At 52.8% G+C, this 26,728-nt stretch overlaps 2 protein-coding genes across 2 annotated transcripts; one reads left to right on the top strand and one right to left on the bottom strand.

Annotated features, from left to right (window-relative positions):
- The first annotated feature begins 4,127 nt into the window (after nucleotides 1-4,127).
- On the top strand, nucleotides 4,128-13,566 carry EPX (eosinophil peroxidase). The gene is made up of 13 exons (XM_021704281.1): nucleotides 4,128-4,212; nucleotides 4,322-4,415; nucleotides 4,644-4,819; nucleotides 4,978-5,095; nucleotides 5,218-5,347; nucleotides 6,154-6,360; nucleotides 7,488-7,806; nucleotides 8,482-8,642; nucleotides 9,003-9,258; nucleotides 9,679-9,849; nucleotides 12,064-12,301; nucleotides 12,839-13,051; nucleotides 13,325-13,566. The coding sequence occupies exons 1-12, from the start codon at nucleotides 4,137-4,139 to the stop codon at nucleotides 13,038-13,040; spliced, it is 2,148 nt and encodes a 715-aa protein (XP_021559956.1). The 5' UTR covers nucleotides 4,128-4,136; the 3' UTR covers nucleotides 13,041-13,051; nucleotides 13,325-13,566.
- Nucleotides 13,567-14,531: 965 nt separating this feature from the next.
- On the bottom strand, nucleotides 14,532-26,394 carry MKS1 (MKS transition zone complex subunit 1). The gene is made up of 18 exons (XM_021704170.1): nucleotides 26,315-26,394; nucleotides 25,803-25,912; nucleotides 24,527-24,597; nucleotides 23,732-23,887; nucleotides 22,366-22,463; nucleotides 22,061-22,189; nucleotides 21,687-21,791; nucleotides 20,705-20,813; nucleotides 20,111-20,167; nucleotides 18,770-18,812; nucleotides 18,446-18,511; nucleotides 16,959-17,029; nucleotides 16,560-16,629; nucleotides 16,351-16,458; nucleotides 15,564-15,697; nucleotides 14,955-15,037; nucleotides 14,771-14,868; nucleotides 14,532-14,677 (listed from the first exon to the last, which is right to left on the bottom strand). Exons 1-18 carry the CDS (start codon nucleotides 26,392-26,394, stop codon nucleotides 14,586-14,588), a joined length of 1,680 nt encoding a protein of 559 aa, XP_021559845.1. The 3' UTR covers nucleotides 14,532-14,585.
- Between the last annotated feature and the right edge of the window lie 334 nt (nucleotides 26,395-26,728).

Below are 26,728 nucleotides of genomic sequence, written 5' to 3'. Positions count from 1 at the left end.
TAAGAAAAGGATCTGCTGATATAACTCAGACTGTGTTGGGGGATGAACAGGAAAGGGATGAAGGAAAGCTTCCTGGAGGGGGTGATTTTCTCAGTTGGGTTGTGCAGTTGAGTAGAAGTTCGTTGGGCAAAGGGAACATTACAAGGACCTGGAGGTGAGGGAGAACATAGTGCTTCCAGAAAGCATCAGGGAAATCAAGGCTGGGTGTGGTGAGCAGGTGGGGAGGGGTGAGTGGAGGCTGGAGAGGTCCTGCGGGGCCTGGAAGTCCATAAGTAGCCCTATCCCCAGCTCCAGGTGCTCAGAGCCCCTGCTCCCCCTTCGCCCTCTCCCAGGCACCCGAAGTTGGAGTGTGTGAGGAGGGACTTGAAAGCCTCCTGACTTGTCTTTTATCAAGGACAAGTGGAAGGGGCAAAGCACCAGTACCAAGGACAGGACAGAGGACGCGGTCACCTCCGTGCAGAAAAGAAGGGGTGCACTGTCTGTAAGAAATGTAAGAGTCCTAATAACACAGACAAAGGGTCGGAGTGCTCCTAATGATCGCCCCACTTAGGCGATGCTAGGCAGTGTCAGTGATAAACACTGCTCCCCAAAGACGTCTTCTGTCGGTCTCGATTCTAAACAATTGCTGCAATTACTGTTGCTTTAATAATAATATGCGTAAGCTTCAAATGAATGCATCCTTATTACTTATCCTTTAATCGCACTGTATTCTCCCTGGAAGTCATGCGGGAGACTTCTCGCTCTGCGTGGCTCCCTGGGCTGCATGCGTGCATTCATCTGGGTGGTTCAGAGTCATGGTGTTACTTTGGCTGCACTTGGCGCCTTCCATCCCCCCCGCTTGCGCTGCATATTCTTGCTTTTAAATAGTGGGTTTGATACAACAGTGAGAACACGGTGATTGCAAAGATAAAGAGGCAGAACTTGAGTTCCTTTAATTCTGTCATTTTCTGTGACCATCTGGAGTTATAATTTGTGTTTAAAATTTGAAACAGTGAAGCAGTGTAAACTGCAAAGTACAATGATTTTAAAGTGCAAATTTTACTTCATACATGAATAGTTTACTGAATGTGAATATCTTTACCGTTGAAATTGATTCTTCTTTTAAAATTTCAAGTTGTTTATTTTAAAACTAAAAAACAAATCAAGAAAACAATCTGTAATAATATATTAACTATTATATTAAAACCACCAATCTGTGGGTAGTTTTTCCCCTTTATTTAAAACACAGTCACATAATTAAAAAGTGTTAATCCAATACTCTTTTCCTTTTTTATATTTTAATATTTTATTTTTATTTCTTTACTGGTATGATTCCACGTACAAAGTTTAATACAAGAACATCCAGACATTTCTTTTCTGACCATTATCATCACTTGTTTCATTGAATGAGTATTATTGGAAATAATTTTGTTATGTAAAGGGGAGGCTATCAAAAAACCGTCTGCTCCCAGTATCAGATACTCTAGGTTGCCCCTGGGCAACACTTAGCCCCAAGGAAAATCTAAAATCCCTCCCGTGAGGTCCTGGTGGGCATCGTGAAAGCCCCTGAGGGGAATATGCGGGGCTCCTGGCCCCAGCCCGTAGCCCTCTTCTGGTCTCCGGGTGCGTTCCGCCCTGACTGCAGAAAACAGCACACGTCAAAGCAAACCACTGTGTGACCTGGCAAGGACCCCACGGGGCCCAGCCTGCCTCCCAGTGAAGGTCACAGCAGGAGAAGGGTGCAGGTCCCCAAGCTGGGGACCCCCTGGAGGGCTTCTCCCTCCATCACTGTCAGTCCCCTGGGTTTCCCGTGGCTCCAGCCCTGGCAGCTGGAATGCCGACTGACAGGAGGAGGGCCCAGAGAGCCAGCGTCTGAACAAACCTGAGGCCCGCCACCCTCCCTCCCTCCCTCTCTTCCCTTCCTTCCAGGTGCCCTGGCCTGGATGGGCCACAACGCCCTTATATTCACTGCCTCCTGCCTTCACCCTGAGGGTAGTCACTCCCCTTGTGGGACAGCCTGGAGTGAGCTTGATAAAGGAAGCGACGTGGAGGCCGAACAACAAGGCCTACTCAGCAATACTGAGCACCTGCTGAGTGCCAGGCACTGTGGTGGCATTTTATACAGATTCCTGTAGGGTAGACACAGCAATGACCTCCATTTGACAGTGAAGAAGCCAGCTCGGGGGTTGAGCAGCTGGTCCAAGTGCATGATGGTCAGTGAGCTCCTAAGTGCGCAGTGCTGTGGTCCTCAGAGGGAGCCTCCCTGCAGAGTCAGAGAGGCCTGGAAGCAGAGGGCAGGGGTGTGGGGGCAGTCGTCCATGGAGGGTTGGCTGTCTGGAGCTTAGAGGCAGGGTCCTGCCGGAGGGTGGCAGGAAGCAAGCCGAAGGGGCAGGAGAACCCCAGAGTAGACTACCTTTGGTCTCCTTGCCTGAACGTCTGCCTGCCAGCCCAGCCCTGGCCGTGCCCCCTGGGAACCTGCCCTCTACCGACTGCTTGTACAGGGCCCCTTGGTGGTCCCTTCCCATCTGCTTGCATCTCATCACCACCCCCAGCAGTCAATGGGCCAAATCCCCCAGAGACCCGCCAACATGGCAGGGCTGGGTCTAGAGTGCAGGTTCTGTCCTGAGCTTCTCCAGGAACCCACGGCAGCCCACGGCTATGGCAGACCCTGGGACAACTCACAACTGCTCAAGAATTAGAGTCCTCTCTGGGGGGAGAGCGGAACTCACTCCGAGTCCTCTTTAGGGGGGATCCTGGAGACAGGGCAACCTGGGCTACCTCCGCCCACCCTGGCTGCCAGTCTCCTGCGGCTGCTGACCCCCTGCGGGTGGGGGGCGGTGAGGCGCATTTGAGGAGCACTCTCCGATCTTCAGCATCTCTCCCCGAGGCTCACTGTCCCCTCTCACAGGCAAGGAAGCTGAGGCCCAAGGAGCAGTGTGCTTTACCCCAGGCCATGCAGGGGCTCAGCAACAGGCACTCCAAGCGCTCTTAGCCAGACACAGTGGCTTTCCTTCTAGGCTGCCTTGTCACAGCAGAGGGGCACCTGCTGAAGAAAGGGAGATAAGATCAGTAGGGCCCAGGCCCTCAACTGGAGCTTGTGAAAGACATTGCTGAAGGGGTGTCCCAAGGGCAACGGCTGCCACGAGGGGGGAGGCGCTGGGGTGGGAAGCGGGGGCTGCGGAGGGCGGGGGACACGGGGGCTCGGATCGGGTGCGCTGGGCACTGAGGGAGGGATGGCCCCGGAGCTGGAGCAAGGACAGGCAGGCTGTGGGGCGCCGGGGGTGGGATGGGACGGGGTGGGGTGAGCCGGCACCTGCTCTGCGGGTGGGATAGGATGGGGTGGAGCCAAGGCCCACAGGCCCATCGCTCTGTGGGCGCTTTCCCTGTGACATCTCACTGGGTCCCCAGTGGCCCCCTGATGCAGCCCCTTAATTTTCCCGGCTCAGCCCTGCTTCAGCCATCGCCTCGTCCTCTCCCGCATCTTGGAGAGAGCTGGCAAAGAAAGGGAGCAAGGGGGAGAGGCCAAATCACTGACCTGACATCATTCGTGCACTCAATAAACATTTATTGAGCACCTACTGAACACCCGGCCTTGAGCTGAGGTGTCTGGGGAGATAGAAGAGTAAGGCAGACCCAGTTTCTGCCCAGTTAGTGGGAGGAGAGGAGCCTTTCCAACCGTCTGGTCCAAGTCCCATTTTAGGGATGTGGAAACTGAGGCCTGGAGAGGGAAAGTGCCTTGCCCAAGACCATACAACTAGTTAGTGGCAGGACCAGGCCCCGTCTTCTGAGGCACACTGTTCCTCAATCTTCCAGCAAATACTCACTGAGCAATACCTGTGTTCCAGGCACTGCCCTGAGCCTCAGGGGAAATACATCCATGAACTCAGTAGCGAAGAGGGTGGGGGGTGGGATGCTTCAGTCTCATGACTCCCCTGAAAATGAGAGGGAAGTTCCAGGGCCCCACCTCAGGAGGCTGGACTTCCCCTCCCTCACCCTCGGAAAGGATATAAAAGTCTCCTCCCAGCTACTTACAGAAAAGAGGAGGTAAGAGGTCAGCTTGGGGACCTCCAGGTGAGAGGGGTGCAGGGGGCCCACCTGTGTGCAGGATGTGGGTGTCGATCCCTTGCCCCACTGCGGCCAGGGGCCTCACTGCAGAGATGAAGCTGTTCCTGGCCCTGGCTGGGGTCCTAGCCACACTCATCCTGGCCCTGCCATGTGAGGGCACCGGCCCAGGTAATATCCCTTTGGACAGCCGAGGAGGAGGGCAATGGAGGGGGCGGTGTCTGGGTCTGGGGGGAGCCCATGGCTCCCCTGGACACTGAGTCCCCTTCCCTCTGAACAGCCTCCCCCATGACAGTGGAGACCTCGGTCCTTCGGGACTGCATAACAGAGGCCAAGTTGCTGGTGGATACTGCCTACAATCAGACTCAGAGGAGGTGGGTCTGGAAGGGTCGATGAGGTGGGTGGGTTTCAGCCACAGTCATGTCAGCCATCACCCTGCCCCCGGCCACCCTGGGGCAGTGCCATGTTGGTAGAGAGCCTCCCTTCCATCCATCCTGTCCGTTCACACGGCCCTGGCTGTCCACCACTGGGCTGGGGCTCTGCTGGAGGGCTCTTCTGGGGGGCTCTGCTTCCTTTCTCCAGCCCTTGCTCTCTTCCTGCAGCGTCAGGGAGCGCCTCCGCAGTGGCCTGGCCAGCCCCATGGACCTCCTGTCCTACTTCAAACAACCGTTGGCAGCCACCAGGACAGTGGTCCGGGCTGCCGATTATATGCATGTGGCCTTGGAGCTGCTGGAGGGGAGGTTACAGCTCCAGGGATCCAGTTCCTTCAATGTCACTGGTACTGTGCTCCACACTGAGCCCCAGGGCCTACTGTGGCCTGGGGAGGCAGGGTACACAGCCCGGGCTGTTGGGAGGGAAGAGGGTCGAGGGATGGGAGGTATGGAACAGACCAGCTCAGGAAGGAGCCAGGACCCTGCCCCCCCGTCCCACCCCCAGATGTGCTGACAGAGCCCCAGCTTCGGCTGCTGTCCCAGGCCAGTGGCTGTGCTCTCCAGGACCAGGAGGAGAAGTGCAGCAACAAGTACCGGACCATCACTGGGAGATGTAACAACAAGTGGGTGCCGGGGGCCGCGCCTGACCCAGGGTGCCGCCCTTCCCTCCACCACCCCGTCACCCCCCACGGAGCATCCTCTAGGCTCAGAACTCCTGCTGACTGGAGCCAACTCTCTGCTGCAGGAGAAGACCCTTGCTGGGGGCCTCCAACCAGGCCCTGGCCCGCTGGCTGCCGGCTGAGTATGAGGACAGGCTGTCCCTCCCCTACGGCTGGACGCCCAACAGGAAGCGCAATGGTTTCCTCCTCCCTCTCGTGAGTAGGGGCTGAGGGTCTGGAGGCTGCTCCACCACCTCTAAACAGTAAGAGCACAGCCCCGAGCCAGCTGGAAGCCAGGCTCAGCCACTGGCCAGCCAGGTGCCTCTAAGCAAGTCACACAGCCGGGTCTCAGTTTCCTCATCTGTAAAACGGCAGTAAAACCCACCTCGTATTGCTGGTATATGAATTCTAAGGTCCTTAGTATAAACATCTCCGTATAGGATGCGATCGAGTAATGCAAGCCATTATAGTGTTGTTTTTTCTCCAAGAATTAGTATCAAATTATCTAGCTAAATATAAAGATCTGTATGTCTTATTCTATGTCTATTGATCTAAATGATTTCATATTTATCAATTTATCAATTTTCTATTCATATGTCAATATGACAATCACCTACTCATCTATCAACATCTATTCATTAATTCTTCTCCCATCTATCTATCCAATTCTCTCTAGATTTATTATCCATCACCTCCCAACTGGTCCATGCATCTCTCAATCACTTCTGTCATCTAGGTACCCATTAGTCTATAAACTGATCTATCGATTCCATGTATTTATCTTTCTGGAAGAGCTGGTGGGGTCTCAGCCAGCCAACCAGGCATCTCCCTTTCTCTACTCCTGAAATCCTCAGGAGCCACACCAGAGGCCATCCTTGTAGGCATGACAGCCACACAGGGGGTGAAACAAAGTAGGGCTGGGGAGGGGAGGGCAGGAGACGGGGAGAGACCGTGTTCACACCAGCAGGGGCAATCTGCTGAGTTGGCCCGGGATGCCCCACGCTGACCTCTCTCCCCACCAGGTCCGAGCTGTCTCCAACCAGATTGTGCGCTTCCCCAGAGAGAGGCTGACCTCCGACCGGGGCAGGGCCCTTATGTTCATGCAGTGGGGCCAGTTCATTGACCACGACTTGGACTTCTCCCCTGAGTCCCCAGCCAGAGTGGCCTTCACTGCGGGCGTGGACTGCGAGAAGACCTGCGCCCAGCTGCCCCCCTGCTTCCCTATCAAGGTACCCCGACCGGTCCCCAGGGCCCCAGGCCAAGAGCTGCGGGGCGGGTCCGTAAGACTAAAGCGGCCTCCTCAAGGAGCTGTCTGTGGTGCTGGAGTATCAGACGAAGGCGAGGAGGCTGGCCCTGCACAGACCCCCGGTTCTGTGCGTTTGCGGGGTGGGGGCAGGGGCGGGGCAGTCTGCCCGCAGTTTAGTGCAGGCTTCACAGAGGGGGAAGCAGTGGAGACTAGCCTTGACCCATGCGTCTGATCCCGACAGGGGAAGCCTCTGGGCTGCTGCTTTTGGGAGCCTTTAGAGACTCTTAGCTCTTGCCCTTCTCTCCTTCCTGAAGAGGTCCAAGAGCCCTGCAGCTCTCACCAATTCCTGGGATGGTGTTGTGAGTACGGCACTATCCTTCGGGCTGAGAGGCAAGGAGCGTGTGGAACACTAGGGAAGGAAAGACAGACTCCAGGGAGCAGAGCCTTTCTGGGGATATGGGGCGGGGGACACATGTGCATACACTCCCACATTCATTCACCCCTAACAGGTAGGGTGACATTCGTGGGGCAACCTTACCCATTCCTCCAGCTCCAGTTCAAGGGCACCTCCCCGGGGGAATCTTCCCATATTTTCCTAGCACACCTTTTGCTTTTGACTTTTAGATCAAGCACAGCAAAGAGTGCCTCAGTTTAGAGTTATATTCTCTATGTGTGCACCTGTTTTCACTGAACGCCAGCTTCCTGCAACCTGTGCTGGGGTTTGCTGACCTTTGTTGGTCTCCAAAGCACCCGGCATAGAAGGGTGCTTGGGAGATGTCTGTAGAGTTAAATGGAATGAGAGGAGCACAGACCCCAATGTCAGGAGAACTAGGTCTTAATCCTACCTCTCCTGCTAACGAGCTGTCACTTCCTGTCTCTGAGCCTCAGTTTCCCCAGCTGTAAAATGAGGATCCTTCCATGACTTTATGATATAAAGTGCTAAGGATGCTCAGATTGACCTGGTGAGCAGCATGAGTCTGGGTGAGCTGAGGGGGGCTTCCTAGAGGAGGAGAGTCTCAAACAAGGTTTTGAAGCAGGTGAGGAATGGTCCAGAGGAGTGAGCTTGCTCTTGAGGGCACCCCCGGGTCACTGGCTCCTCTTCCACCTCAGATCCCACCCAATGACCCCCGCATCAGGAACCAGCGTGACTGCATCCCCTTCTTCCGCTCGGCACCTGCATGTCCCCAAAACAGGAATAAAATCCGAAACCAGCTCAATGCGCTCACCTCCTTTGTGGACGCCAGCATGGTGTATGGCAGCGAGGTCTCCCTCTCCCTGCGGCTCCGCAACCAGACCACTCTCCTGGGGATGCTGGCTGTCAACACCCTCTTCAGCGACAACGGCCGGGCCCTGCTGCCCTTTGACAACCTGCGTGACGACCCCTGCCTCCTCACCAACCGCACAGCGCGCATCCCCTGCTTCCTGGCAGGTCAGCCCCCAGCAGTCGACTGAAGAGTAGGTTAAATAAGACCTGATACAAAAGGGTTTCGTTCAAAGCCAGCAAGTGACTGCGTGTAAGGCCCACCTTCAGGAATTTGCTTTCCTTCCAGGCCTCCAGGAGAAGCTCTGGCTGCAGGAACGGGCTCTGCCCAACCCTCTCTCTTTCTCTTTCCCCTGGGCTCCCTGGGGAGAGCAGCCTGATCCCAAGTCCACAGCTGGGGAAAGGTCTAGCTCTTGGTGGACAATGTACCGATGGATGCAGTTCATGGGACAGGTGGGCTCGCAGTCCCAAAGTCAAGGTTTCCTAGAGTCATCCGGGTCCCTCCACCAGCTGTGGACCTGGTCACTTGTAGAACAGAATCATGCCCAAGACCAGCAGCTGCTCTGTGCTTCCCCACCTTGCCTAAACCTATTTCAGTAACTTTGGGATCTAAGACCCCACTGTCTCCCCTGTCCTGACCCGTTATGCGGGGGCGGATGGTGGCAGTCAGTGAGAAGCCTTATAGCACAGCTGAGGGGATGGCGGTCCAGCGAGGGCCCGGGGCTTGGCCCGAGTCACAAAGTGCTACCACCTCTTTCTAGTCCCCAGAGCTCTCTATCTGCCTTAGCAGAAAGACATTTCTCTGGGAAGAGCTGTGGTGACTCTGAACTTGGGGTTTTCAAGGTGACTCCCGATCATCGGAAACTCCCAAACTGGCGGCTATGCATACCCTCTTTATGCGGGAACACAACCGGCTGGCTGCGGAGCTGAAACGTCTGAATCCCCGGTGGGCCGGAGAAAAGCTGTACCAGGAGGCCCGGAAGATTGTGGGCGCCATGGTCCAGGTAGGGAGCCCAGGGCCCCAGCATCCCCTAGAAGACAATCTGGCATGAGACACCATTTGAGAGAGTGGCTCCCACTTTCCTTAATACATCCTTTGAGGCTATGCCTCAAATCAGCTAAGGCTGGGTGATGGGGAGATCTGACCTGTACCCCAAACTCTGCCACTAACTCACTGTGTGACACTGTCCTTGTCACCCCGCTCTTCATCAGCCAACGGGAAACATATATTTCCACATTGGGCATGATGGTAATAAAGAATTGGTATGTCTGAGCAGCACTTCAGAAAGCAAAAGTTTTGTCCAAAGGCAAGGGAATGGGGTGGGCAGCTGCTAAAGTAATATTCCTCCTATCTTCTCTTGTAGATCATCACCTACCGAGACTTTCTGCCCCTGGTTCTGGGCAAGGCCCGGGCCAGAAGAACCCTAGGGCCCTACCGGGGGTATTGCTCCAATGTGGACCCTCGTGTGGCCAATGTCTTCACCCTGGCCTTCCGCTTTGGCCACACCATGCTCCAGCCCTTCATGTTCCGCTTGGACAGCCAGTACCAGGCTTCAGCACCCAACTCGCACGTCCCGCTTAGCACTAGCTTCTTTGCCACCTGGCGAATCGTGCATGAAGGTGACCAGGTTTTAAAAGCAGATGGGAGTGGGGGTGGGGCCAGGCTTAGTGCCAGGAGGCCGGGCTGCTGCTCAGGCCACTGCTAATCATCTCCCCAGGGCAGTACCAGGCAGGTGCACCAAGACCCTCAGGCCTGGGCCTCCCGTGCCCTTAGGGATGAGAGGATTCACAAAGGGAAGGAGACTCATGACAGACTGGGGGCTTGTGGGCCTGGGAGGAGGTCGCCTTCCGCTCCTTCTTTAAGGAGTGGGAGTGACTTCTTTCCCTGCCTGCCCCAGCTCGCTTCAAGTCTACCCAGGCAACATTACAGAATATAAGCAACTGGCTTGTCCAGTTCTGAGCTAGCTTGGCATCACGTGATGACCCAGGGGCTCCTCAGAGGCCGATCCAATCTGTGCTGCTCACATTCCCCGCCACCAGGTGGCATCGACCCCATCATCCGAGGCCTCATGGCTACCCCTGCCAAGCTGAACCGTCAGGATTCCATGTTAGTGGACGAGCTGCGGGACCGGCTCTTTCAGCAAGTGAAAAGGATCGGGCTGGACCTGGCGGCTCTCAACATGCAGCGCAGCCGGGACCACGGCCTCCCAGGTGAGGGGGCTTTGTTTGGCCTGGGGCTGCTGCTATTGGGGGTGGGGGGCAGGTTTCAGAGAAGACCCTTGGTGCATCCTTTCTGGCTGGAACTCTCTACCCCGTGTGCTGAGGTTCAGAGGCATGTGAGGCTGAGCTTGATGCAGGAAAGCATCCCTGGGACCGCCCTTTGCCATCCTGCCCTATCTTCACCTGCCACCGTAGGGCCTCTAGCTGTAGGTTCACAGCACGGCCAAGACCTGGACACGATCTGCTTGTGGACAAAGCAGATTAGCATTTTCCAGGTGGAGAAAACAGTAGTTTCAAAGGGCAGAGAAGAAATGCTCCATTCCCCGCTACCCTGGTGAGTTCCAAGGAGGAAGACTCAAGTTCCAGGGACATAGGAATTGGCTCCTGGCTCTAGGTGCAGAAAGGTAGAGAGCTCAAGAGGTAGGAACGGGTGGAGTAAACTGAAGACGGCCTCGGCTGTTTCCTGAGGACAAAAATCCTAGGAAAGAAGAAAAATGTATCCTAGGAAAGAAGAAAACTTAGGCACTTTGCCAGGAATTTTCATGGCTATTAATCATTTCATTCTGCCAATGACCTTGAGAAGCAACTATTACAGCCGTTTTTATGGATGAGGAAATTAGCTCAGAGACATCTGGTCATTCTCTCAAGGCCACATAACTAGGAAGTAGCAAAATTTGAGTCAAGTTCAGAATTTCTCCTTTCTTCCCCCTGTGCAAGCTATAATGTTAGGGGAAGGCTATGGTCACCACCTTGTCCCCTCTCCCTCTCCCCTACGTTCCTGTCTACAGCCTGAAGCCCCGTCTGCCTCAGCTCACCCGTGGCTGTGTATAACGGGGTGGGGTAAATCTCCACCGCACCTACCACAGCACCTGGCAGAAACCCAGCGGGTGCTCAAAAACCTGTTTCTTTCCTCCTCACGCTTGGGGGCTCCCGACCACTAAAGAGCCGCGGGCGCCCCCTGCTGGACAACTGAGATTGCCAGCCACCCAGGTGCCACACCGTGAGCTTCTGTGCCAACCCCCCCCACCCCCCCATACCTTTCCCTCTAAGCTGTCACAGACATATTGTCTGAATACTAGCTCTGACAGTCTCCTCCAATCCCTTCCCAAGTCCAACACCAAATTTGGGATTGGAAAAGCTTGTTTGAACTCCACTTACTGGTGGAGTGACCTTAAGAAAGTCACAGCTGCTCAAGCTCAGCAAATATCCATTTGATATAATGGAGATTACAAAGTGCCTTGCAGAGGTGTTGTGAAGATCCTAAGAGATTATCACACACCAGGGCTTAGTGAGGTAAAGCACTGTATCGTTTTCCTTTGCTCAGCTGGAAGATGATGTTGGTGAGGTGTAGTTCAATGGACAATATGGGGCAGGTGGTTCTTCAAGGTTAGGGCAAATCTATCTCCTACCTTGATGGTCCCTGCCCCATCATCTGGCTTGGTCCTGGTGTGGGATCCTAATAGCAGAGAAATTGTAGGTGGAAAAAATTTTTCAAATGGCTTTATTCGGATATAATTTGTGTATCATAAAATTCACCCATATGAAGTATATGATTCAATGACTAGTATATTTAGAGTTGTGCATTGATCTTTTTTTTTTTTTTTTTTTTTGGTCTGTTAAGGTCTTTGGCCCACTGATCACCATTGCTAATGTCAGAACATTTTTAGCACTCACGAAAGAAACCTTACAATAACAGTCACTCCTTGTGCCCTTGACAATCACTGATTTTTCTGTCTCTACATAGTTGCCTATTCCGGACCTTTCATGTAAATGGAATCATACAGCATGTGGTCCTTTTCTGAGTAAACTTTAACCATGCTCTTCATTTGTTGGTTTGTTCACCTATGTATTTGTTCATTCCTTCCTTCTCTAAACCCGAGTAAGAGTCTTTTATGTTCTGGGTCCATCTTATTTGTACATAATTGATGCACTTGAGCCCAATAATAATATCCTTGTGGTATTAGGTGTTACACTAGGACACACTCCTCAGTTTGATGCACGCAAAGCATGGTTGTCTACTCACTTTGAAAACTAAAGGGCAGTGGTTTGATCCTTGGAAGGTTCGGCCTCTTCTGTCAGCAGGGATCTTGTTCTGCCCGACATTTCCTGACCACAGAGCTCTCTCGGGAGAAACCGTGGAGCAGCAGAAGCTAAGGGGAAGTCAGCAAGGTAGGACTGAACCGCCTCCGCCCCCTTTCCCTACAGGGTACAATGCCTGGAGGCGCTTCTGTGGGCTCTCCCAGCCCCAGAATCTGGCACAGCTCAGCCAGGTGCTGCGAAACCAGGGTTTGGCGAGGAAGTTCCTGAATCTGTATGGTACACCTAACAACATTGACATCTGGATTGGGGCCATCGCAGAGCCTCTTTTGCCAGGGGCCCGAGTGGGGCCTCTTCTGGCTTGTCTTTTTGAAAACCAGTTCAGGAGAGCCCGAAATGGTGACAGGTAAGGGACCTTCCTCTAAAGAGACCAGCCCCAGAGGCAGGGCAGAAAAGCGCTGGCATGTCAAGACTCAGCAAGGGGGAAATTGCCCTTTTTGATTCGTTTCTTCCAAGTTCACAGGGTCTGAGACCAGGAGGCTCTTCTGTGGAGAGCTTTGTCAGAGTGAGAGAGACCATGGGCCGGGCAAGCCTGATGCTGCCTGAGCTGTTTGGCTAGTGGGTCCCGGGAAACATGGGCAGAAAGGGCTAAATCTGGTTTCCTTCCAATAAAGCTTATGGTTTAAGACCTGACTCCTCATTTGGATTTGGCATTTACCCAGGTTCAAATCTAGCCCTGGCCACTTAAATTACTGTGCGCTTAATACTGAGCAATTTCCTTGACTGCTGAACCTGTTTCTTCATTTATAAATGGGGAATAATACCTATTTTGCAGGAATTCTGGAGAACGGAATGAAACACTGTGAAGAACCTGGCACACCACAGGGGCTCGTTGTGTTCATTCGTCCCTAACCTTCCCCCATCTCTCGACTTGTCTCGGTAGGTTCTGGTGGGAAAAGCCGGGTGTTTTCACCAAGAGACAGCGCGAGGCCCTGCGCCACGTTTCCTTGTCTCGAATTGTGTGTGACAATACCGGCATTACCACCGTTTCGAGGGACATCTTCAGGGCCAACACTTACCCGCAGGACTTCGTGAGCTGCAGCCGCATCCCCAGGCTGAGCCTGTCAGCCTGGCGAGGCAGATGAGGCCTCCACAGGTAAGGGGAGGCCCTGCTCCAACATCCTTCCCAGACCAGATGGCTGAGTCCTTTTAGACCTCTAAGCAGAGACCACCAAACCTGTCACGAGAAGCAGGGTAGTCTTCCCTCCTGGCCTCCGGGTCTGCTAGCTTCTGGACGGACAGCTGATCCAAGGCCTAGGACTTTGGGGGGCAATTAGGAAGCCTCAGTTTCACCGTCAGCACCCTAACACAGCTCCGTGCCTTGACACCCAGAAAGTTCCTCACTTGCCCACATGTGCTGCTTCCACAGGAGCCCATTCCAAGCCTCTGGCCTCAGACACAAGAGAACCTGGGGAAGACCACGAGGCTGCCTCCTCCCCTGGAGCAACCACATCTGCTGACGCTTTTGCTGGCTCTGGCTCATTGCTGGTTCTGTGGCTGGGAGTGCCAGCCGGGGTTCCTGGCAGCAGTGAACCCTCCCACCTTGGGAGCCTCCTAGGTCTCAGGTCAGGCATCGGCTCCGGGTGCAAGGAGGTCTTGAGGCCCAGGCAAGAAGAGTCATCTGCATGGTCTCCGGCCTCTTTTTTTCTATTTCCCAGCCTGTCCCCATCCCCCACCCATGACTGCAGCCTATGCCACGCCCAGCCCCAGCCGCCCCACCATCCTCTGCTGGAGCCTGCAGACCAGGCAGTGAGCTCTGCTTGTACCAATAAAAGTCCACTGAGGGCAAGAGCTGGTTTCTGCATCAGGCTGGAGAGGGCATAACCTCAGTCCCAAGCTTTGCTCCAAACGTTTAAGAGGAGCACTGCCAGGACCACACTGGCAATAACCCCTATGCCTCTCTTGCAGGCTGCCTCCAGACACTCTGGAGTGGGAAAGGGCAGAAAAGGGGAAGTTCGGGAGAATACCCTGGCCATGCCAGCAACCTGAGCAGAAAAACAGCTGACACGTCAGTCAGTACAAAAAGTTTTTATGTACCAAAAATACAATAAAAGACACTACCTGGCTAGCAGAAAGGACTGGGCACTGCCTTCAGCCTTCATTTACTCATATCTCAAACACAACAAGCCCCAAGCGGCAGGACAAGGCTACCCTGGAAAGAGGAGGCTGAGGCTCCCAGGCCAGGCATTCAAGATCTCTCTCCTCTTCCTTTCTTAAGCCTCCATTTGTAGCGAAGGCTGTGAAGCAGGAGGCACCTGCAGCTCTCTGCTCTCAAGACAGTGAGACAAGCCAGAAAAGAGGCCGTGTTGAGGACAGAACTAACGGTGGGGTCACCCCACACTGGGCTAACCCTACAAGCCTGCCCTGTCATGAGAGCCACTCGCAGTAACTGAAACATGCAGAGGGGGACCGCAGGGTGTCCAGTAGCACTGCCACCCAGAGGGGGGAGGCCCTGCCGAAGACCAGGCAGAGGGGCTGGCCCGGGACTTTCTCAGCTCTTCTGGTTCTCGGCAGGCCAGTGGGGTCACTGGAGAGAAAGATGAAGAGGCGGACGGCACCAGCCTCACACATCACCCATCTTGTCCTCTTGCACGGGGTGGGGTGGGGGGCGGGGCCAGGGCCGCCGTGAGCTAGGAAACCATGGTCCCGGAGGGGCTCACCAGGTCCTGGGGAAGGCTTTCTCGGGCCTCCTGCATGCGGCGCCGGGCGCGACGGAAGGCGTCTGCAAGGGGAGCAAATGCAGTGGTCAGCCGCTGTGGTGTGGGGAGGAGTGGGGCTCATGCTGATAAGGGGCGGCCGGGGGAGGGAAACCTACCCAGCACATTGTGAACGGAACTCTGCTGGCTGAACCCTTCCAGACGGTCCAGCACGCTCTGCATCCTTTTCCGGAGGGAACTTGACTCCATGAAGGCCCTGCACAGAAGCCCAGCACATGGCCACAGCTGCTGTTCAGCCCTCAGGGGTAAGGCTCCCCGACGCAGAGGGCCGGGGTCACTCACCTGGACTGCTGCAGACAGTGCAAGCGGAAGGTGATGCAGCCCGTGGTCTCGGTGCGGAACCCAAAGCGGCTCAGACGCTCCCCCTGGGGCGTGCAGTTAAGACCGCGTCAGGCTTCTGTGGGTTCTAGACCCCAGGCACCATGCGGACCTCACCCCCATTCTTACTCCCATTCTCGGAGAACAGATCTGCTGGGGGAAATCTCATTCCAGCACCCAGACTCCATCACCTCAAGGCTAACGTGGGGCTCCCAACTGTAAATCAGGGGATGCCCCAACCCAGTTGAGAATAAGCAGCCTGACAAGTGGCCTGCCAATCCTCCCCACCTTTGATGACTAAAGCCTCGGTGATGGGCTGGAAGGAGGGGCCGGTAACTCTGACGGGACCAGGGCAATCTCTAAGTATGCTCATTTCCCGAGATCTCCTAGGATAGCAGCGTAGATGTTTGTACCTGGCTCGAGATGTGGCCATGACTTCCAGCTGAAGCCACAGAAAGGAAGGGACTAAGTAATAATGAAGCAACTAAGGGGCCGTAACCCTGACCCCACTTTCTCCAGAAGAGACAGGAACCTAAGCTCCCAGCATGAAGTCTGCCCAGAGACAAAAGGCACCTTGAAGGTTCCTGGTATCCGCACATAGGAGAGGTCCTCCAGTTCCAGAGAGCCGCCAATGAAAAACCTCCTCAGCTCAGCCTCCGTGCCAAGCTCCATGGGCCTCCACGTGGGGACTGTCAGGGTGTGCGAGCCTGTGACGAAAGAGGAGAGTGGGGCCTCAGCCAGAAAGGGCATGTGGTCTCTCATTGACTCCCAGCAATGACACAGGCCTCGCCACTACTGAAACACCTTGTCTGGGGACGACCTGACCTCTGCGGAGGGGATCCTGGAGGTCTGGGGCCCCTGTTTGGAAATCAGTCAGCTAGAAATTCACATCTCAGCTCTGCCAGTTATGACCCGTGTACCCAGGACAAGTTTCTTAACCCCACTGAGCCCCATTCCCCTCACTAGCAAAATGGCAACAGTAACGCCTACGTCTCGGAGTGGCTGGCGGAATCAAATGAGAAGCACTTAGCACAATGCCCGGCACCCAACAGGAGACGCAGCTCTTATTTCAAAACGAATGCTGATCCATTCAATTCACGATGCCAAGAGCCCACCCCGCCTGAGCTCCTCCCTCAAGGCCGCAAGTCGAAACAGGGGAGCTCGGAGTAGGAGTAGACGCCCAGGCTGCTCGGCTTCCGAGTCAGCTGCAACCTCACTCAGCTGTCTCTCATGGAGCAAGGGACCTGGCGAGTGAAGTGCTTCTAATTCCTAATGATCCCGAATGTTTTAAAGTGTTAGTCTCATTCCTAGAGGGAGCTAGGGCACGGGGGCCACATGGAGGGCAGGGACGGGACGTCACCTGGGGCGGTGGGCAGCACCACAGCGCCGTAGCCTTCCACACGGTACCTCTGCCAGGAGTCCAGCGAGAGGACCTCACAGTAGAGCACAGGCCACTCCGGGACAGCATCTGGGAGAAGTGAGAGAAGCAGCCAGGTCACAGGAGGCCTTCCCCAAGAGAGGGCGCCACCAGAGGAGAGCCCGGGGCCCAGGACCTGCTGAGCTACTCACCAGCAGATTCGTCTTCGTGGAGGAAGGAGGCCTCAAATGTGAATGGGTAGGAGAAGTAAGCCACCTTATCCTAAAAAAGAGAAGTGTTATTCCATACTCAGGGTCATGGGGTAGGCAAGGCCTCACTGCGAATCTGTTCTCCCTGTGGCCAACGACACCTTCACAAGGGAAAAAGAAAAACTATCCCCCCACGGGGGAAATAAGAGACTAAGAGGGGGTGGGGCATCCACATACAAGCTGCTACCATCCTCAGAAAGACAGAGAGGGAAGCCCTGGACCAGGCAGCCCTGCAGAGTCCAGACAGAAGGGCCAGACCGAACTCTGAGTGCTCCCCAGGCTGGCGGCCCGATAATCTTCAGAGTCCCGCCCCCCTCCAGATAGCCCTCCTGTTTCCCCTACCATTCCCAGGGATTTGGTGGCACAGGTCTGTGTTATTCCTGAGAGCTGCTGGAATGCTGGGCTTGACCAATCTGAAAGCCAAAGACCATATAGAGTAAGATGACCCGGAAGGAAGACAAGTGGTTGAGAAAAAGACAAAGTTCCTTCATCCATTCATTCACTCACACACTCCCTCACTCACTTAGCATTTACTGAGTGTCTCCTGTGTGCTACAACCGGTCACTGGGGATATGTTGGTGAGCAAACAGAAGAGATCCCGGTCTCTCAAGGAGCTAACATGCCAGCTGGTGGGGGAGATGGACAGCAAGCCAACAAGAGGCTATCAGGTAGTGACAGATGCTGTACTAAAAACAAAGCAGGCTCTTTTAGATCGGGTGGTGAGGGAGGACTTTCTCAGAGGGCACACTTAGGCTGAGACCTGAACTCAGTCATGCAAAGATGTGACAGAACGGGTTTCAGACAAAGGAAATGATCCCCAAAAGGCCCTAAGGTGGAAATGAACTTGGCATGTTCGAAAACAGAAAGTATGACTGGAATGCTGGAAGGGGGAGAGAGAGGCAGGGGCCGGCCTGTCCAGCTTTGGAGTGGGATTTTACTGTAAGTGGGAGGGGGAAGCCTTTGGCGGTTAAAGCTCAAGGGAGATAGAACTAATTTACATTTCCAGAGGTTCCATTTGGCCGTGGTGTCTGTGGCAAATGAACTGTAACGGAAGCCAAGGGGTAAGTTAGAAAGTTAATTCACGGGCCTGGGCAGGAGATGGAGGTGGCTTGGTCTAGGGCGCTCGAAAGAGGAGCCTTCAGGACATCTTTGGAAGACAGAGCCGACAGGAACTGCTGATGGAATGACTGGCCGTAGGGAGCTAGAGAAAGCGAGGAATCAAGGGTGTCTCCTCGGTTTTTGGCAGCAGCAACTAAGTAAATGACATTGCCATGTCCCTTAGGGAAGACCATGAGGGCAGGTCTGACGCAGGAGGGAGGGTCAATAGTCCTTTGGGTCATGTTAGGCAGGAATGACAACTGGATATGAGCCTAGAGTTCGGGGGAAAGGCCAAGGCTAGAGAGGAATCTAGAGGTCTGAGACATATACGTAGTATTCAAGCCATAGGATGGATGGGACCACCTAGAAAAACTACAGAGAGGGAGTAATAGGAGGCCCAGGCCCAGCCCTGGACACTCTAAAGCTTTGAGGCCAACAGATAAGCCAACAGCCAAGGGGAATGATGAGCCACTAATAAGAGCAAAGAGAGGAGTGTGGAGCCAGAAGCCAAGAGGAAAGTTCCAGTGAGGAAACGTGAGCTGTGCCACGTGCTTCTGAGAGGTCATGTAGGGTGAATGCAGAGGTGTCACCACAGGACTTGGCAACTTGAAAGTGATCTATGACCTTGAAAAGGACAGTCCCAATATCTTTGAAAAAAGTGGGGAAGCTGACTGAATGCCTCTAGAAAGCTGTCAGAATGGGTATAAAGGAGACTTAGGAATACTACTTACTTGTGGTTGGCAATTCCACAAAGAAGTGGATGTAGAGATTGTCATACTCATAGCCTTGCGCTGAAACTAAGAAAACAAGAAACGACTTCAGCTTATTCTCCCGCCACCCTTAGCACCCAACCCCGTCCTGAAAGGCCTACATCCTCCGGGAGCAAGTCCCTTGAGCGCCAGGAACTCCCTGCGCTTCCAGGAAAGCCTCATGACTGTGTTTCCCAAGTAGGGCAGACAAACCAGAGCCTCCACCGGGGTGCAGCGGGTTACCTCGCAGCTCTGTCGCGGCACCTGCCCAAGTATCAAGGGATCTCTGTCTGGCAAGGCACTTACCTACCTCTCCATTTACAAAGAGCCGGAGGGCACCTGGGACAGTCTAAGGAAGAGAGAAGTGGGCCAGGATCAGGAGTCAGGAGGTCTGAGGTAGTCAGCACTCGTCCTCCAGCGCGTCCACCAATCCCCGGAAGACCCGGCACCGGCGGCCACATCTGCGCGCGAGGCCATTGCGCGTCCTCCGCAGCCCCGGCCCCCGCCCCGACCCCTCTCCACCGAGCTGTCTCCTTCATTTCTCAAGTTTGTAACAGCAAAAAAAGTACATAACTTAAAGGGTGAGGTGGGCAACGAAGCACGGAGAGTTTACAAGAAGAGCCAAGGGAAGCAAGCACAGCTGCCCTTTACCAACAGTGGGACGCTGGGGGCCCGTTCCCTTTAGGTGCCTGAGGTCAAGGAACTAGGGAGTTTCCTTTTTAATTACTTGTTTTCTCATCTAACTTTTTAACACTGCACATCTGCTGCTGATGCAATACAAAAATAATGAATTTTTTTTAAGGAGAGAGAGAGGGAAACCGCTGAGTAATCCTATGCTTGTCTCCTGACCGAGGAATGGAACTGCTGGAATAAGGGAAGACAAAGAACAGGACCAGAGAATAACTGACAGAAATTATTTTGTTTTGTTTGTGTAAGAGCTAAACTATTTAACAAACAGAAATGATGCCCCTTCTCTCTCTATGGGGCACTTAGAAAAAATACCCACATGAAGAGTGAGGAAGACCTTGAGCATCTTTTTATTTTTTTAAATTAATTATAAAGTAATATGTGAATGCATTACCACTGATAAAAATTGAAAACAACTAAGTTTAGGGAATAAAGAGTAAACATCTCTGACATATCCCTCTCACCATCCAATACCCATCTACCTTCCCAACCCCACCCCCACCCCCGAGAAAGCCATCCACAGCACGTGTGTGCCCTTTTAGACCTTTTTCACTGACATTTTCTTTTTCGTTAACAGCTCTCTGTCAATATGCTATATTTAATTTTATTATTTTTTTTAGAGAGAGAGCATGCACGAGTGAGGGGGTGGGGGGAGGCATAGAGGGAGAAGATCTCAAGCAGACTCCTTGCTGAGCATGGAGCCCAACCCGGGCTCAATCTCATGACCCTGAGATCACAACCTGAGCTGAAATCAAGAGTTGGAGGCTTCACCGACTCAGCCACCCAGGCACTCCTGCTATATTTTACAACATATAATAAGAACTATGCTCTATATGCTAGTCTCTGATTTCCTTCTGACATAAAGACTGTGTCCTTTAAGAGAGGTGCTATTACTCAGCCATAGTCCGAATGCTCTGCCTAAAGCTGGCTCGCGGTGCTGCAGGAAGCCAAGCCACTCACCATCTCAAAGTCTGTGCCCACGAGGCTGCTGAGATACTCCTTGTGCCGGCCATAAAGCTGAGGAAACAAACCATATGCAAACTCAAGATGCAACCCCAGCCAGCCCAGGGTCAGTTCTGAATGGGAGGGAGAAAAGACGCTGTAATGGGAAATGCGACAGAGAGCTGGAGGCCGAAGCATCCAAGCCACCTACATTTTAAAGTAAAGCACAGAGGCTCTGGAGTCTGCTGGTCTGGGACCCAGTCCCGTCTCTTGCACTTACATGCCCCATGACCTTGGGCAGACTTCTTAGCTTTTCAATCTCAGTTTCCTCATTTATAAAATGGTAATAACAAAAGTATTCACCTCAAAGTGATGAAATAAAGTACGTGACAGGCCTTACAGAGCATGGTAAATGCTCAAATAAATGGTCATTGTTATTATTATTATGTTAGAGTATGATCAAAAGCTTCGGTCTGATATGTCAGCAATGCGTCCTGTATCAGGAGAGGGCCAGTAAGAAAGACCCTGCAACTGCGGACATCAACCTCGGACATGGTCTCAGCTCCCAGGCTCCCAGGCTCATCCCTGCACTCAGAAGGAAGTTGCTCTCACATCCTTGAACACGCGCTGCTCCCGCTCCTCCTCCTCCGGCCGCGCGAGGGACGACACGCTGTCCACCGTATACTTCCACAGCTCCTGCTTCTCCCCCTCGGTCTCCATTCTGTAAGGTCAAAGCCACAAAAAAGACCAACTCTGATAAGAAGAGATGCGTCTCTCCAGACCTAGTCCAGGGATAAACCACCATTGGCCATACACCTTGCTCGAAGCAAACGAGGACGAAAGTGGCCAGAACGATGAGCAGGCGAGGGAAACAAAGTGGAAAAGCAGAAAGGGCATTAGAGTGGACATGGAGCATAGGTTTGGGGCCCATTTCTGCCTCAAAGTCATGGGGAAACCCTAAAGCACAACATTCCTGGCACCCAGTTCTCTCGCCTGAAAAACAGACAGGTAGGCTTAGGTCATTTCTAACTATAGTTCTCTCACTGTAAGACACAGAGGTAGGAACAGTCAGGCCAGGGGCACCTGGGTGGCTCAGTCGTTAAGCGTCTGCCTTCGGCTCAGGTCATGATCCCAGGGTCCTGGGATCGAGGCCCACATCGGGCTCCCTGCTCTGCGGGAAGCCTGCTTCTCCCTCTCCCATTCCCCCTGCTTGTGTTCCCTCTCTCGCTGTGTCTCTCTGTCAAATAAATAAATAAAATCTTAAAAAAAAAAGGAACAGTCAGGCCAGAGGAAGAGATCTGCCTGAGCTCATCCCGCCCTGTTCTGGCCGGTCCCTACAGGCAGCAGCACAGAGAATTATTTTCACTTAACTACACCACTGAAGTTAGCCCTTTCAAATTGGTATAGCTGCCCACTTTCTGAGAACAGAGTCCCCAGGATCCTAAGGGTCTGTTATAAAACAGAATATGAACCACTGGCTGGGAACTTAGAAACCAAGGCAGATGAAGGACTTTCTCAGAATCTCCTCAACTCGGGGCAAGAAGTGAAGCCAAGGGAAGGAATACCATTCCCCCTCCCCCTTTCTTCCTCTCACCTGTAGGGTCCTTTGAGGCCGGTGAAGTCAGGTTTTACTGTGATCACACCATTGCTGTCCACTTTCAGAGTACAGAGGACATGTTCATACTTCTTATAGCCAAGCCTAGACACCAGGAAATCAAAACCCAGGTTCAGGACCGCTGGTCCCGCTAACCAGAGAGAGGAAGAGGTAGTCAGCCCACGTCAGGGGAGAGGACAGAGGCTATAGTGAGAATTGTCATAGTCAAATACCTTTTTCTGAGGACGACTGAGAAGAAAAAGAAGAAATAGTCCCTCCCTCGCGCACTCCCCAGGGGGACTACAACAGGGTAGGTGATGGGTGACGAGAGAAGAGGAGGAGGATCTGAGCTGGGCGGTGAGGGCCTCACTCACTTCCCATAGGGCCCCAGGTCTGCCATGATGTACATTGTCTGAAGAGGGGTGTTGATGACATGGTTGTTCCTGACAAACTCTTCTGAGGGTTCCCAGGTGACAATTCGTGACTTGAGGATGCCACATTCCCTGGAAGACACCACAGGAAGGTGGCACCCCCTGAAAAGCCCGAAGAAGGCACCCGGGGGAGCACACCCAGGGGAGGCCTCCTGCAGAACGGGAAGCTCGAGGTGGCAGACATACCCAGACACTGGCCTGGAAGGACTATGAAGGCCCCCCCCATCCCCCTACTCATTTGCACTCACATCCCTCGCCTGTCCTGCCGTCGCCGCCTGACATTGGCCATTCGTTCGACCAAGAATGATGGCACCTCCCGGGCTGCGGTGGTCATTTTCTGACAGTGCTAGGAAAAGAGAGCAGCCCTGTGTGAGCCATCTGGTCAGGGCCCCGTGGGATCAGGTACTGAGGCAAGTCTTGCTTCTGAAACCCCATCTGGGACCTGAATCTAACAGGTCACAGCCACCTCACAGTTATACATGTCCGGGGAGGGAAGCAGGGGCACAAAGAAGCCAGAGAAGATTCCTACCATGCCTTGGTTTGTTCCAAGATTTTGGCAGCACCTTCTCCTTCAGAAATGAGTTTATTTGTGCTAACATTACAATGAGTCTGCAGAAGCACCTGGTGGCGCAGTCGGTTGAGTGTCTGACCCTTGGTTTCGCCTCAGGTCATGATCTTGGGGTCATGGGATCGTGCCCCTCATCGGGCTCCACGCTCAGCGCTGAGTCTGCTGGAGATTTTTTTCTCTCCCTCTGCCCCTTCCCCACAATGCGTGCGCTCACTCTCTCAAATAAATAAATAAATCTTTTTAAAAAAATAAGATGAGTCTGCAATCTCTGAGTACATACCAACAAAAAGTTGGGTGAGCGTGCCTGGTAGATGGTGATGTTACCAGGTACTTGGAAGATGCCAAATGGGATACAAAGTATCCTGTGAAAAGTCCTCCCATGGGTACTTCAGCACTAACTAATTTCATTTACTTTTCTAAAACAGAAAACCCGAATTTTATATGCTACCAACCCAGAGCTTTCCTAGCATAAGCATCAATCTTTCAAAAACACTCATTTAATACTTGCTCCTTGCAGGGCTACAAAGGTCACAGACAAAAATCAGAAAATGCAGGCCCTACTCTCAAGGAGTTTAAAATCTCCCTAGGAAAGAACAAGTCATACAGGGACTGAGGCAAATATAAGGGTATGGGAGCACAGGCGAACTGAGCACTAAGCCACTCCCCACAGCTGTACTGAATCCCTCCTCAAACCCATAGACTCAGAGTTGTGGTTGCATCCCCTGATGAGTTTTATCTAGATGGTTCGAGACTCCACCCAGCTGTCTCATCTCATGATGCATGGAGGAAGTCTTGTCCTGGTCTCTAGTCTGCCTGCCATGAGAGACACAGCCCACTCCCCCAGGCCCTCCAGCAGGTGGAAAAGCAGCCAGCCATGCCACCTGAAGGCCACGCCCGCTCCACTCCAGCTGGGCCACCAGCAGCACAAGGCAGTTCCTAGACAGGCTGTCTGTCTGAACAGGCTTCTGGTTTAACACACAGAACCCAGAGGCCAGAAAGCTAGCGGAGGGAAAGGAAGCTCTGAGGCTCCAGGAAAAAAAAAATACCTCCTCCACATTGGTGTATCTGTCAGAGTCCGTGTAGGTAAAAATTCGTCGGTTCTTCCTGCCACCCGAATCCTCCAGCTTCAGGATCTCTTGACGGTACTGATGATCCAAAGGGCTCTGACAGGCTGCTTCATTTCGGTACAGATCTACTTCAAACTGAGGTCACAAGGACACAGAGATCTACTGAGAATATGTCAAACTTTTTTCTTGTAACTGTTTCATCAAATCAGTTCCATAGAGCTGATGCAATTTGGCATGTTTCCATAGCCAACTTCCACTTATCTGAACTGACTGAGGGCAGGGGATCCAAAGAATGTTAGAGCTAAAGGGAACCAGAGTGAGAGTCTAACCCAACTCTGCTGTTAGAGATGGCAGATTTCACCCAGAGGTGAAAAGTGTTTTACCCGGGATCATAAAACTGGGTAGTGTCAGTCACTATGCTATACTGCCCTTTAAACACAACAGAGGGGTGGGGCGCCTGCTCAGTTGGTCTTTGGCTCAGGTCATGATCTCAGGGACCTAGGATCGAGCCCTGTGTTGGGCTCCCTGCTCTGCAGACAGTCTGCTTCTCCCTCTTTCTCTGCCCCTCCCCCCAGCTCATGCTCTCTCTCTCTCTCTCAAATAAATGGATAAAATTAAAATTAAAAAAAAAACACAACAGGGGAAAGTATAAACTGCTATAACTTTCTGGAAATCAGTTAGGCGATATGTACCAGGAATCCTTCCCTGCTACCAGCCAGGTGGAGGTGGAGCCAGTGGAGGTAAACTGGATGGAGAAGTGGCATATGGGCTCACCTGGCTAAAGAGCTTCTCCTGCCACCCAATCACGACCTCTTCCTCTTCCTCTTGCTCTGAGCGGTGTCCACCTCCAAAGACCACAGAGTGAGTCAAACTTTTGAGTCAAATTGGCACCACTTCTTGCTCTGTGATTGGTACTAACCCAAGTCCCTGCTCTAATATTTCCCACAAAATCAGCTGGAGTTTGGGGATTTATTAAGCACTCACTCTAAACAAAGGTTAGAGAGGCTGTGGATATATGTAGAAGCCAGGATTAGGACCCAAGAAGTCTTAATTACTACTCTAATTTGAATAAAAGGAAGTCATGGCTCCCAGGAATTAATCTAATTCAGTGCCAGGAGTCAAATTCAGGATATAGGCTAAATAGCTGTTCCTCAATCCCAACTGTCCACATTTGCTAGAAAAACACCCTGGCGTTCTTGTCTTTACTGTTCATGAAGCCATATGTCTAGAACCACAAGCACTGTAACCTTAGGAGACCAAGTACCAGAAGAGAAGAGGAAAGGCAAATGAATTATTAAAGAACCAAATCGAATACACTCTTGGCTGAGTATGCCTTTTTGAGACACGTGCTTCATAACCCACCAGCCCACACTCTCGCCAGGGAATATATCTGAACAGATAAAACAAATGCAGAGAGACTAGTGATTTAACACAAACACACTGTCCTCTCTTTCTCATTCTTCTGGCTTCTGAGACAAGGAAACCGCGAAAGCACAGTTGATGTTAATATGTATCTTTTTCAAACAGACCCCAATTTTAAAATTGTTTTAAGTAGTGTGCGTAAATATATATACATATTTAAAGTAACATATACTATATACATGCATACAGTATACACACACTATGTATATATGTATGTATAGTACATACATATATGTATAGTATACACATACATTAGGAGTTGGGAGCATATTTTCTCTTAGGAAAAAATGCCACAATCGGTATTTAGTTTGCCAGGCAGATTTTTAACATATCAAAAGTATAGTCTTTCGTTATTTTACAACATTTGACCACAGTTTGGATCAGTTCTTGATGGCAAGAATCATGTCTTACTCAATTTTCTTAACACAACATAATGGAGTAGTTAAAATTGCTTGGGATCAAATCCTTGCTTCAACATATACCAGCCATGTGACCCTGGGCAAGGAACCCAACCTCTCTATGCCTTTTCTCAGACTACAAATCTGGGTCTACTCTGTCTTAAAAGGCAACTACCGCCCCAGGCCCTTCCCCAGGTCCCCAAAAGGCCGCATCACCACCATACACCCACTGGCGGTTGGGTGAGGCCTAAAAGTGGCCAAGTCTATGAGGTCTTTCCCAGGCTGGGCAGCAGGCTGGTAACGGAGGAAGTTGCTGGATGTGATTCTTTGCAGGTGGACCCTGTCAGGAAAAGAAAAGCCCGGAATACTCATTACAAGACACACAATCTGAAGATGAACACAGAGCAAAGATGGGGGAAACAAAAGAAAGAAGAGGGTGGGGCTACCAAGGTGTGTTGGGTGCACGTGCGCGCGGCCGGGGGTCTTAAGGGGAAGAGTGCGGGTAAGTGTATTGGGTACAGAGCTCTGAGGAATTTGAGACGGGCAGAGACTTGAAAAGGGCGTGGGTAGGTCTGGAAGCCGTGAGTGGAGAGGGTTGAGGGTAGTGAGGGAGACGCGGGGAGACCAGGAGGCAGAGATCAGGGTTGAAAGCGCAAGTGGGGACTCAGCAAACAAGAAGTGAGGTTCAGGCTCGAATTATCTGAGAGCATAAAAGCACAGGACTCTGGGACGATGCGACTACCGGAGGCGCAAGTTGCGCACGGGGTCCCGGGAGCGATACACAGCCTCCCCGGTGTCAGTGCTCCAGACCGTCTCCGCCATGACAGCTGCGACTCGCCGCGACAGCGCCGGAAAGCGCACCGCCCCCAGTTCCCCTGGCAACAGGGACGCGGGGTTCGGGAGGCGGCCGAGGTGCTGCGCGCGCAGCCTAGGGTTCCCGGCGCTGCGCCGCCGCAGCGCGCCCGAAGCGGGCCCGGCCATGGCAGGGCGCCTAAGCGCGGTCAGGTTGGGGTACTGCGGGGTCACCGCTTACAGCGTGTGCGACAAAGCTCGCTCACACGCAAGACCGGACTTGATGCACTTTACAAATGAGGGAACCAAGGCAGCGCCATCGGCCCCTTTCATGTAGATCGATGGGGACAGGACCCAGGTGACC

This window comes from Neomonachus schauinslandi, chromosome 15 (assembly GCF_002201575.2).
Source record: "Neomonachus schauinslandi chromosome 15, ASM220157v2, whole genome shotgun sequence".
NCBI classification, from domain to species: Eukaryota; Metazoa; Chordata; class Mammalia; order Carnivora; family Phocidae; genus Neomonachus; species Neomonachus schauinslandi.
This window is presented reverse-complemented; position numbering and strand designations above follow the sequence as displayed.